Genomic DNA, 13,334 nt, shown 5'->3' with positions numbered 1-13,334 from the left:
TAATGTAACTTTATCAAGCTTATAAAATCACTTTGAGCATTTATATATCATAAAAGCTCAATCTTATGCTTCACAACTGTCAAAAATATGTCTTTCAAATAGCTCATGCATTCTAACTTTTAAAAAATGGAAAAAAAAAAACAAAACAAAAAGTCATCATAGTATTTTAGGTAATGGGATGGCTTCAGTGTATCAATGTATCCAGCAAAACCATCCATTTAAGTCAAACAGACATTTTAGCCTTTGTGTTTTCTGAATGAATTTCTGCAAAGATGAACACAGCATGATAGTCTATAATTTCTTACAGACCTTAAATGTAAACCATCTGACTCAATCTTAGTATCCTCCTCCTGTAAGAAGATATAAGAATAAACAAGAAGAGTTGGAGTTGATCTAAAAAGATTGTCTCAGTGTCAGTTGTAGATTTGAGCTGAGCCCTAAGTCTGAAATTTCTAGCCTGTATCCCCAGAGAACTCCTAAGTTATGAGAACTAGCATTTATTTTTCTCTAACAAAAATTTTTCACTTCTTTGCTAATGCAACATAATGCTTCTCTCTTAGAAAAGCAAAAGTCCCAGAAGACCCTTTAATCAAATTTTGAATTAAAAAATCAGACCCAGTCTCTAAACCAGACAATCTGGAATATCCACAGCATCCTGGAAACACAGTTCACCATAGATCAAATAAACAAAAGAGGAGTAAAAGCAAGGCAGCTGTATGAATAGAAATGTCTTGTAAACTGGACAAGTTTGGAAATGGAAGAACACTGGGAGGGGTACAACCATAAGTGAATACCTCCTTTTTTTCCATCCTGGCAGCAAATAGGCTAGGAATTAACACCTGCAAGCATGGAAATTTCTCCATGCACTTAAAAAAAAATTGTATATATATGAACATGCATCTTTCTGGGACATTTTTTTAGCCTTTAAATGAAAAGGATGTTTTATATTATCTGAAGGAGGAAAAAGCATTAAGTTTGTGGTAAGTTTGTCAAGGCAAGCTAAAGAAATTTAGATCAAATAGTTTAATATAAAACAACAAGTAAACCCTTCCTTAAATAAAATCAGTCCCTCTCTGAAATGGGATGCTTCTTTAAAATGCAAAATCTGATATGTTACCAAAGTATAAAATCGCAGGTTTTGATAATTGCCTTTGAAGTTAAAGGATTGGTTTTGTACCACAGGTGGATGTCCAAGCTATGGAATGCTGTGATAGCTCCCAGAGTACAAGAAGCAATACTCTCCAGAGCCTCTGTGAAAAGACCATCTGTACCAGGACAAGCAATAGCCAAAAAAAGTCCTAGCCAAGGGCAACAGGCTGTTGTTAAAGCTGCTCTCAGTATCTTGCTAAATAAAGCTGTTTTGCATGGCTGTCCTCTACCCAGACCAGGTAAGAGTGAAACTGTCTGAAAGCTAAGTAGTTGTGCGTTGCTGAACTGGGGCTTTTTACTGCTTCCTTCCAATTTTAAAACTTCCACAAAACATAGCTCTAGTTCTGAAGGGAGGTGATGGGGTTAAAAGTATTTACTGTCATTAAACTAAGTAGTTGTATAATGTATTCCAAGAAGAACCATTTGCAACAATCAGTTCTTCTTAACACTGTTTTACTTCTGTTTCAGAGCTAGATAATTATATAGCAGATTTTAAGGGAGGAAATTTTCCTTTATCTGTGGCTTCAAGCTACAAAAATTGCAGTAAGAAAAAAGGTGAGAATGCTTCTTGGAGAAAAGTGAGCACAAGTCCTCGCAAAAAGTCAGGCCATTTGTCCTCCCAGTCATGGAATAAGCAGGAGACAAATACTGAAGGTAAATAAAGCTTTTCATTTTCAGTTCTGAAAGTTGTGTGTAGATGCAAATCAAGCGTTTCTCCTACATCATGAATTAAAATTTTTCAATTAAATGACGCTTATATTTATGTTCACCAGTAAAACACAGTTTATTTTTTTCCCCCCCAAAATTACTTCTTTGTGACTGTGAGGTGTCCTAAGTAAGATTGGTTGTTCTAATGCCCTTTCTGTTGTCCGATAATGAGGCAGGCATTGGCTCAGATGGTGCAATTATAAGCAGTGGTTCCACCTCTGACTGTATGGAATGACACTGAATCAGTCTCTTCTCCAATACCAGATGAGATAAAGTTTCATTACTTTGTTGGTACTCCTTAGATTTGCTCCAAATTTACAGCATACATACTTCTTTGAGTTTCCTTACACTTCCTTTAAAACTTCACTACGATAATTACTACCGAGTGAATCCAGGTAGAAATAAATTAATACATTGCTCCCCAGATCATGCATCCCTTTTTCGGTCTTACTAGAAAAATTGAGTAGAATAATCTAGAAGCCCTGCAGTGGAAGAAAGATCTTCGGGTGTAAATTGAAGATTTTGAATTGATTTTCACTTCAATTGCAAAAAATAAATGTAAATAATTGTGTGAAGTCACAGATACTGTAAGGTTTTCAATCATCTTCAGTATGTTGCTTGATAAATAGGGCTTTATATAAGTGAGTCTGTGCATCTGTATAAATGTGGAAGGTATATTAGTGCTGATGCTTTTGAAAATTCTTTTCACCTCAAGATCATAAGTCATATAATAAGCAGTTTTATTACACAGATAATGTATGGATTATTAGAGACACATTATTGGAGGTAATGATAGATAGTATATAATGATATATAGATATATTCAGAAGCAACATAATTCTTCTAAAGGAGACATATTTCTAGAAGGAAAACTTGGTATTACTGTAACTAAATACAATATCAAACAGAAAAACTTCAAGGGGAATAAAACCAAAGGACTTGCTTTCTGAAAATAAAGGTAACTACTTCAGAAGGAAGATTTAGGAAGAGAAAGAAGGCTTACACACACGTACACACATACACACAGACGCAGACACACACACACACACACATACATTTTAGGAACAGTAAGATTCTAGCCTAAATTACCTCATATACAAAGAACCAAAATACTTGATCCTTGCTACTTTGCAGCACTAAAATGAGCAATTCATTTCTTCAGCCCTTGTTCCGAAAGAAGTCTGCTTTTTCTGACTGAAACTAATGTCCTGATTGCCGGTTCTCTGTTTGAATTGTGAATTTATCTAATCCCACTAAGAGGATTTAAGAAATAATGAACATAACCTGAAGTGGGATTGTTGTTGTTGTATTTTGTACCTGAGAATGGAATCCATACCTGTTCTTGGAATCCAGTTAATATCTGTGAATATAAGTTATAAATGGAGCAGTCAATTACGTTTAGTATTCTTCTATTTCATCAGAATCAAATGCTGTTGCTGTTTCCAGTAATGGTAAATTGTTTAATTTTATCTCATGAAGAAATTTCTCTTGGGAAGAACCAGTAAGGGTTGTTCAAATGCCTAACACAGAAATCTCATGTCCTCTCTTTCACAAAAGCTTAGACAACTGCTCCCCTATTTGCCATTTCAGCAGCTCCTTATGCTGCCCTAAACACTTTTAAGGGATGTATTCTGATCTTTGACAGACTCTGTTGATGTAATTAGTTAGTAAATGGGAACACATTTTCCCTGTTTATCATAGATTTTAGAATAAAGAAATCAACACACATGGTAACACACTAACAAGTCAATCTCTCTTTTGTGCAGGTATAAAATCTAAGACTGTGTTGCAACCAAACTGTAAGAAAAGAGCTTCTCTCACCACAAAGTAAGTTTTAATTTCTGGTATTTGTGACACTTTGCAAAAAATAACGATAGCATTCTGTTGTAAAGCAGCACACCATAAGTAATAGATCAGAAGTTTTTGGTAATGTTTTGGTCTCATATCTGAAGAAAGGAAGTATTCTTAACTTTTCATTTCTGAGAGGAAATAAAATTTATATACTTTGATATAATTTTAGAATCCATTTCTTTATCTGAAGCCTTGCAGCACTACATGTCTTTTTATGTAACAGAATAGTCTATGACTTAAGAATATTAGGTAACACTCTGCCTTGAAAAGTTGACCGTATGCTTTTATCAACTGGCATTATATTTTAAAAACACCTCTGGCTATTTCAGCTTGCTGAATGGCAATTCAAGATGGAACAGTACATGCACTTTAGTCCCACTAATACAGAGTTTCCTTGAGAAAGTGTATGAATTAACTAGAGGGAACTGCATTTGAGACTTCACTTCAATCTGAAACCTCAGTTCTACCTTATTCACAGGCACAGAGAAAATAGAATATTTATGCTAACAGTACGCGAGAGGTTTTTCTAAGTGTTTGGAATTATTTCCAAAAAGCAGAGTGGAATGAAATTGCTGCATCTTAAAAAGAGAGGAGTCTGAAAATACTAGAAAGAGGAATCCTTTGTTAGAGTTTCAGAATAGAGAGAATATGTATAGAAAGATCTATCAGGAGATTATTATTAACAACTACTGCTGTCAGTTCGTCAGATGTTATTTTGGTTTTGTTTGTAGTAGTAAAGGTCATTTGGGAAAAAAAATCCTATTTTGGAGGTGTTTATAATATTTATTTTTAAATTCTGTATTATAGCTTAAGTTAAACGTTCTCTCTGATTGTTTGTTTGGGTTTTTTAACCAGATCTTCAGAGAAGGATTATTTGAGAACATTAAATCTGGAGCAAAGGCTGTCTGTTGGTTCTGATGATGAAGTAGATCTTGTGCAGGAACTTCAAAGTATGTGTTCCAGCAAATCTGAGCCTGATATAAGCAAGGTAAACACAAGGCTTTTAAACAATTTACTACATTACCATATTCAGTTGGTTTTTATGTGTTTAAAATAAATTTTTGATTTACAAGCCCTGCTTGAACTGAAGAAAATTATTAAATTATTTGGGAATAAGCCATAGTCAACTAATATATGATACATTTGAGGGTAAGTGTTCTGGTTTAACAGACACTATTAATTACACCTTCAACAATTTTTCTTGTACAGATTTTTGCAGTGGAGGATGAAATTTCTATAGAATCATAGAATAGCCTGAGTTGGAAGGGACGCACAAGGATCATTGAATCCAACACCTGGCTCTTCACAGGATCACACTGAGAGTCATACTATGTGCCCGAGAGCATTGTCCAAAAGCTTCTTGAACTGTCAGTGACCAGTTCCCTGAGAACAGCCATCCCTGCATTACTGTTCCCTTGTTATCTTTGATGATCTCATTGCTACCATTGGGAAACTGTTCTATAGTCTTAAAGACATAGAAAGTTTTCCCTAATATGCATTGACCATTTGGTTTAATACAATCCCATTAGCCTTCACAGAACTGGCTCAAAGCTCCTCTACTGCATAGGCAAAATACAGTTTACTGGCCCAAGCAAGAGAGGGTGGATTGGCCTAGTTCTTTAACAGTGGCAAAAGAGGGTGAAGGATGCTTGCAGGGCTCATAGTTTTGGGCTAAATTCTGTGTTGTGGATGTTTATGGGAGATGTGTTGGGGCTGAGTGAGGAGCTGTGGATCTCTCTCATTTTTTCTTTTATACCAATACCATGCCGCTTTCCCTGTGGCTCAAGCTATTTATTCTTTTTCATCTTTCCTCTTAGCACAGCTGATGTGGATGGCTGTGACAGCAGGCTGTGTTCACACTGGACCAGCTGTTCCATATCTTTTGAAACATGGATAGAGTCAGTCATAGGCTATTGTCCAGTTAGGCTGTGCATGACATCCTCTAGGGTTTCCCTGAATAGCACTTCCATTAGTTTGCTTTATTAAGTACTCTGTTTATTCTTAGAAGACAACAAAGTTTTTATTAAAAAAAGAAATATTGTGTTTGGGAAGATTTTTCAACCTGTTTATTGAAACCCTTTATTATAGTGTTTTGTTTTGGGTTGTTTTTTTAAAGTATTTACAGTACATGCATGAGTCACGTGCACCAAGCTAATCACTAGTCAGTTAGCAGGGATTTACTGTAGCTATCCTTAAAAGAATGGGATGTGCTTAAAGAAATGGTAACCAACTTAAAATTGTGTTTAATAACATGCAAAGTATAATTGCTTGTTGATGACAATTCAAGGAAATACGGGTTAGATAAGGAAGGAGATAGATGTCAAGTCTTTTGTTCAGTTTCCTCACCATGGGTGGAACCATCCTTGGCTGGAATTTCTGTTGTTAATTCCCCAGATGCCTAGTAGAGCCTTGCAGAAGTAAGGGTGCTGTTGCATGCTTTCTTTGTGTGATGTAATTTCAGGATGCCAACAGAATAAGTACTTCTGCTCTTTAATTTGCCCTTTCACTCGAATATATTCCTGTTGCCCTCACTGGGTTGGGATTGAGTATTTTTGCAGAATTGAATTGGATCAGCTTGCCCCAGGATAAAATACCTAGTTTTCAGTGAGGACGGCATCTTGAGCAGGCTCTGTTATTTTCTAGTCAGGAAAAATAGAAAAAAGGGAAGTAAAAATAGTAGGGAAGAAACATGGCAGGAGAAAGAGAAAACAATCATTCATTTCTCTGATGTTCCTGGGAGTGGCTAAATTTGATGGGATACTGCCCTTAAGCTCCACTGAGAAGTATTACTCTGGAAATGCATGTTTAATCTTCCTCTGATTGTAGTTGATATGAAATCTCCATCTCACATCTAAAAATGCACTCAAGAGTAAAGAAGAGATATTTTAATTGTTCTTGGGATATTTATGCATTGCATTGTACAGAAACCATGAAAATAAAATCAAGCCTCCAAAAATTGGCAAATTTAAACATAATCTCTGTGAATAACTAAAAAAATCACTGTTTCCTTATCTCTATCTAGATTGCAGATTCTAAGGATGAGTTACTGGTGTTCAGTAACTCCCAGAACATTCCTGTGTTTTCAGCAAGTGGTACTAACCCAAATAAAACAAGAGCACAAAAGGTAGGTGAAATGAGTTTTACAGTAGGATAGGAAAGGTGGCTTGAGTTTTTCCAAATCTGAATTTCTGATTGCATCCTAAGAATTAGTGCCCTGTTTATTACAACAAAAAACTGTCATAATTCTTAGGAAACTTGCTAGACTACCATGCCAAGTTTCTTTCATGTGTCTTAATAAAAGCTAAAGATTTATTAAAACAATGGATGTACTTGCTTTCAGTTTTGGCTTTCTACATAAAGCCATCTCCCCAGGCCAAGTATTTTTGACATTACATTGACATTACAAGTTATTTCCATCAGATATGAAGAGAAATAAAATCTGGGTTTGTTGTTTCCTCTCAATTAATGTCATTCAATAAGTTTGCAAAAGTACCACTTTTAAAATTCTTTTAAAATTCATCAGAGCTGGTTGCTCTGATGTCAGAGCTCTCAGGGGCAAAAATATTGAAAGTTTGTGAAGAATAGCAATTTTTTGAGACGTATTCAGTTCCTATTTTTGACCTAACTATTTGCGGAAATATACAGTCATCTTGCTATGTTATATATGTAAATAAACTTCAGTGATTTCAGAGTGGGAAGATAAGCTGAATATTATTGGAAGATATAGTAAGTCTATTATATTTTTCTTTTCAGAAATTTTTTTATTGTTTGTGGGCGCTGCCATCCCTACTAAATACAAAGATGAAATTATATCCTGCTTAGTTTTCATTCTTTGGAAAATTATGTTTTCTCTGTTGTTACATTTTGTTCCCTTTTTTGCTCTTTGTGAACATCAAGAGGGCTTCTGAGCTCAATTAATCTTAGCCAGGGCATAATCTGTGATCTGTGTTCCCTTACCAGGCCTTCTGTGTTCCTTTGATACGGGTCTTTTGGAAGCCAATCCTGATGTTTTATCTGATTGCAGTAAATTGTTTTCTAGAGACACCATTTTCTGCTGATACAGTGAAATCTCTGAAACTAGATTAACTAGCACACCTTAGCATTAAAAGAGCTGACTTTCACAGACCACCAAATATTCTGAATTGGAAGAGACCCACAGGGATTTTTGAGTCCAACTTTTGAGTGAATGACCCATATAAGGACTGAACCCATAACCTTGCTGTAATCAGCACCATGCTCTGACCAGCTGAGCCAGGGTCAGATGAGTAACAGCCTTGCAATCACTTTTCTTTATATCCAAATATTCAGAAAGTTAGAGTACTTCCTGTAATTTTACTTCAAATCCATAGAACAGTCTCCACTAAAAGAAATAATTTTAACCCTGCAGATCCACAAGTAGGTGTACTCCTTTTGAATATTTCTCTAAACACATTCAGGCATCCTAAATCAGAGCTTCATACAGTAGTGATGCCTGGATAATTGGCTAAGTCAGTTGACCTACCAGTTCCTACTGTACATTTCTCCTAGTGATTTTTTTCTTTAAAAATTCCTGCTAACAACAGAAGGCATTACTATATTGACTTCCAATAGACAAGGTTAGCTACTTGGGAGGTTTGTGAAAAACTTGGTCAAAAGCTTTCATACAGAATTAAAAAAAATATTTTTCAGGGGAGATGATGGCCGAAGTGAAGGAAACACAACCCAACCATGTCAAACAGTGATACTTATTTATATACAAAATGCTTTTTTTTCCTTTATTTCTAGGATGGAATGCGTCCTCTCAGCAGCAGTCGAACTGTAGAAAGCAGCAACAGTAAATCAAAGACAGAGTTGGGTGTTTCAAGAGTTAAATCTTTTCTTCCTGTTCCTAGAAGCAAAGTCACCCAGCCTTCTCAGAATACTAAAAAAAAGCAGCAGCAGTAATACAAGGCAAATAGAGGCAGATAATAACACAAAAAGAGAGATTTGGACTTTGCACAAAAAAGAACAAATAGGAAAATCCAATAAATAAACCTGCCTATCTTACAATTTTTTGTGTTCATAAAATCTCTATTGCAAAGAACCAAGTAATTAAATATGTAAATATTTTTTAAAAACAAACTATTACCCTGTAATGTAAAGTTTGTACAGGACCACGGTTTTATTTCTATGTACATCAGCTGGAAATTATATTGATTTAAAGTTCAGAAATGGGCATTTTGCCTCCTCCATAGATGGTTGGGTTTTTTTCTTCTTTTAATATGAAAATTACTTATTTAAATGATAATATTCAGGGGTACCTACCACAGGATTCTGTTTGTGTATATACTGTACATAAATATATTCTATTAAGTTCACATGTTAACCTGCATTCAGATGAGTTGCACAATATATACAACAATGGCTTAAAGCTATTGTTCATGCATTTTAAAGATGTTTTATCTTCACTTAATGAAAAATTAGTGAATGTGGCAATAACTGAAATGTTTGGAATTGCAGATCAATTACTTTCAGCTACAAGCCATATTATATACTTTGATTTTATCATCATCATCTGCCTGCTGAATTGTGATTTTGTTTTTCTCAAGCTTCTCTTCATCTAAAATGTAATGAATTTCCTTTATAAATTTCATCTCTTAAAAAAGGAAAGAGATTGAGAAATTAAAATGCAACAAAAGTTATTTTTCTCAGACTCTTACTCTTTGATAGAATTGAAGAAAATGTGATCATTTATTAACTTAGTTTTTCTTGTATACTGTAAAAACTTTTATATGCTTCATTAGTGTTTTAAAAGCATCCAAGAAATAAAAGTGTTTTACAGAAACAGATTTTACTGAAAAGGAATTTGAGCAAAAGCTTAACTACAGTATTATCCAAGATAATGTAGTAGCAATGAGTTACTATGTAATTATCAATTTCTGTTGTGGATTTAAGATGTAATTGCTATAAAATGATACTTGAGTTGCAGTTAAAATTAACTCTTTGTCATTTTTCTCTCCACCACTGAGGTAGATCATGTTCCCATGAGGGACAGTTGCTATGCAGGGCATATTTCCCCAGCCTCTTTCTACAATAGTTGCAGTTACATCCTTGTGAATTGTAGGAGTGTGGTAATGTGCGCTGTCGAGATAGCTGACCTGTTAGGCAGGGGAAAGTGTGGATTTTTCTGGAGATCAGACCCAACCTTCTGCTGGGTTAGTGGGAGATGGTTTGGAGAATTTGGACAGGGATATGCCTTTAATATCCAAAAGAGCATTTTTCTCAAAATAAGCTCAGAGGAGGAAAGGATTAACTGTTTCCTAACACTTTACCTTTGTATATAAAACAGTTATCCCAGACTCATATCAATAACATCTTTGTATGGCATATTGTCTTTCTTTCTCTGAGTTTGTGTGTGTGTTGGCTCTATAGATATTGAATATTAGAAGCTTATTTCTGAAATCATTTCCTGCACAATATATTTAGAAAGTACCTTGGTTTTAGGCAATTGCTGTTTCACTAAGACTTCTGTTTGCTGTGTGATAGTAATGTGTAACCAAATACAGATCATTTCTCTAGAGATTGATTTTTACTTTTTTATATTTTTATTCATTTTTGTGCTGAAAAATGTATGCTGCTTTTGCTGGTGGTTCTTAGCAGAATGAGTCAGCTGCCAAACACTTCAGGTCAGAGCAGTGAGTCTCAGCAAGTAGGATCCCTGATGTGCTGAAGCAGTGAGCAGTGGTGTGGTAGCTTGTGTGAGAAGCTCAGGTATAGATTTCAGGCCAAGGAGGAACACAGGTGGAAGATATTATTTGTAAGGATCACATAAATTTCAACATCAGAATTTGTAATAACATTTTTTTTAAGAGCTATAAGAAAAGAAAAATCCTGACATGCTTCTAAGCCAGGTTTGTTCTGTGTTTAAAACACACCTTGGAAATGTCCCACCTCATTTAGATCAAGCGTTAACAGTGTGCTTCTGTATGGGAAGACACTGGGCAGTGTCCTAAAGCTTGCTTTGAGGCACATTTTAAAACTGCATGTTGTCTGTGAGAGTAAAAACTAATCAGTACTGTACTGTGCATGAAAATCTGTGGAGGACAGAGTAACTTTGGTCATGGTGTGAAAGTTAGGTGTCTTGCTAAATTTAGCATTGCTTTTAAACGCCCTCATTATCCTTCCTTTTCAGCCTGCTGTCCTAAACTCTCTATCTGTGTCTTTCACTTTTTGACTTCTGTCTGCTGTCATTTTGTCTGTCTGTCAGTTCAACACAGTCTGTGATCTCCATGCAGCTTTAATTTCACAGTATCTTGCAGATCTCCTAATTGGTGGTTCTCTTATGCACTAAGTGCTAATCTCTCTTGATAGGCCAGAGCAGTTCCTGCCCTCAAAGAGTGAGCGCCACATAACTGTGACACAGTTTGCTTGTGGACATGCTGACTTCTCTGCTGGCTTATCACTTGGTTTGTGATAAGTTGTGCTGAAGCAAGGCCAGGCTCTGTTCATGAGCTCAGGGTTTCACTTGTGTCTTCAGGTTCTTCCTGTGATGCTACAAACAGCACTCCTCATGAGTGACTTGTCATACCAGCTGCTCTCACTTTGGGTTTGTAATGGACAAAATCCTTTCTCTTCCTTGCTTCCTGTGTCTCAAGCAGAGAGGATTGGAGTGTGCTGTGGTGAGCCACAGCCATCCATGCTGCATCTGCTCACAGCTATTACCCCATAACTTTGAAAGAGGTAAGTGAAGAGAGAGGCCCCATCTCCATGGAGGAGTATCTTAGAAGGTATAGGGAAGCTTCTACTGGTGAATCCTTGTGACAGGCCACTGGGGCAGTGAAAGACTTTTAATTTAGCCCTCATCTGACTACACTACATTCTTTATACACATCTCAATGTCTTCAACCAGAGAAACATGAAAGATGCTTCTCATCCATCTACTCTGGTAAGTACTAAACATTCCAGCTCTTCACTTCAAGCCAGTCCCTAAAATAAAAGCTTTCAGCATCTCTCCAATGGTTCTTATTTCTTGACAAGAACATGGACTATCTTCCTTAAGTGAACATCTGAGTCTGTCAGACAATATTTGCCTTTTTTTTTTTGGGTTGCTGAGCATGAACTCCAGAATTAAACCATGAAGAAACCTTCTCCATCATTCAACAAAGCCAGCAACATTCATCAGCAAAAACAGCATGCCTGAGGCACATCTCTTCTTGTAATACAGCTTAAGTGATTTACAAAATACATCCAAAACCCTCCAGCTTTCCAGTAGAACTGGAGAAGCAAAACAGCCTCTGGTGGTGGAAGATGCTTGAAGAAAGGATGAAGGATCATTTTCTTGGTTGTAACTCTGGCTAAAGTGATGTTTATGGTGCTCAAACCATGGGTAAGAGACTGAGAATTACTAAGTGGGCTGTTCTTCAAGAAACCTGAAGAAGTGACTTTAAGGGAGTACAAGGTATGGTGGTACTGGGCTGTAGTATCACTCAGAAACCTCTGGCTGCATTTTACAAGGGTTGTATTTTGAGGTTGAAGTGAGCCCTGGGGAATGAACTTAGTATAAATATTGTTTATCCTAGGAACAGGAAATTAGTTTTAGAGAACATGGGGGTTTGTAAAGGAAATGTATTACTGTATTGCATTGTATTGCTTAATTTGCAAGATGTTTTTAGACAGCAACTAATGGTCCATTAATGAACAATTTTACGTCAGTTCTAAAGTGGTGTGGGTTTTTTTCCAAATGTTAAATCATAGCCAAGTAATTATAAACCAAAAATACCAAATCTATAATAGAAAAATGAGGAAAAAATAATCATCAGAACATTTTTTAGGTAAATAAAATTGAAAAAATTATGTAGTTCTGAAATTACCTCCAGCAATTAACACAAATTAATACAGGAAAATGCTTAAAAAGGCCTAAAGTTGCTAAGAAATAACTTAAGCCTGTTGCTTAAACAGGGTAGATGCCATCAGGTGTTTAGGAGCTCTGATGTAACAGCCTGAGAGATTTGACTCTTGTAGAACTGGAGGAGGTGGATTTTAAGAAAGACTTTGGAAATGGATATTTAATGAATTAAGCACAGCTTAAGACATTAAGACACCAGTTAAGCAACTGTGAAAACAAAGTTGTTTGTTGGAATAGCAGGCTTGTTTGACTCCAGTGAGATACTGAGCATTTCCCACTAATGACAATTATCAAGCTACTTTTGTAGTTATTTTGTATATAAGATTTATGAAAATGGATAAGTGTGCATAGTTCAAGTTTGTTTAGGCTATCCTTGCTTAGCCTTTGTTCTCCCAAGAGCCTCTTAGTGCTGTAATAGCAGTGTGGCCACCCTTCTCCACTGTGCTTAAGGACAGCTAAAGAATCTTTCAACTTTTTTTGTTAGCAGGCTGCAAAATTAAATCTCCACATGTAGTATTAAAGTCAGCATGCTCTTCTCTTTGGCTGTATGTTGTACACACCCACATTTCTCTATAGGTGGTTTTAATGACAAAGTGCTTTGGTAAGAGTATTTTTTATATCTGTTCTGTTTTATCAAATGCATGCAAAGCAAAGCACATGAGAAGAAAAATTTCCCTTAAGTACTGTTCAGCCTGTGTTTATGAAGGTCATTGTTTGTTCTTCCACTGTTTATGGCCTCATTTGCTTCTTTTTTATTTTCTCC

At 35.9% G+C, this 13,334-nt stretch overlaps 1 protein-coding gene across 1 annotated transcript in view; it reads left to right on the top strand.

Moving 5' to 3' along the window:
* The window catches only part of CTTNBP2 (cortactin binding protein 2), a 76,580-nt gene extending 66,527 nt beyond the window's left edge, over window positions 1–10,053 (top strand). Inside the window, 7 exon segments of the mRNA XM_030959299.1 lie at window positions 1,183–1,388; window positions 1,618–1,803; window positions 3,624–3,684; window positions 4,564–4,696; window positions 6,731–6,832; window positions 8,473–8,615; window positions 8,617–10,053. Coding sequence (XP_030815159.1) covers window positions 1,183–1,388; window positions 1,618–1,803; window positions 3,624–3,684; window positions 4,564–4,696; window positions 6,731–6,832; window positions 8,473–8,615; window positions 8,617–8,719 — 934 coding nt within the window. The 3' untranslated portion in view covers window positions 8,720–10,053.
* Window positions 10,054–13,334: the final 3,281 nt, after the last annotated feature.

Source organism: Camarhynchus parvulus, chromosome 1A (assembly GCF_901933205.1).
Source record: "Camarhynchus parvulus chromosome 1A, STF_HiC, whole genome shotgun sequence".
Lineage (NCBI taxonomy): Eukaryota > Metazoa > Chordata > Aves > Passeriformes > Thraupidae > Camarhynchus > Camarhynchus parvulus.
This window is presented reverse-complemented; position numbering and strand designations above follow the sequence as displayed.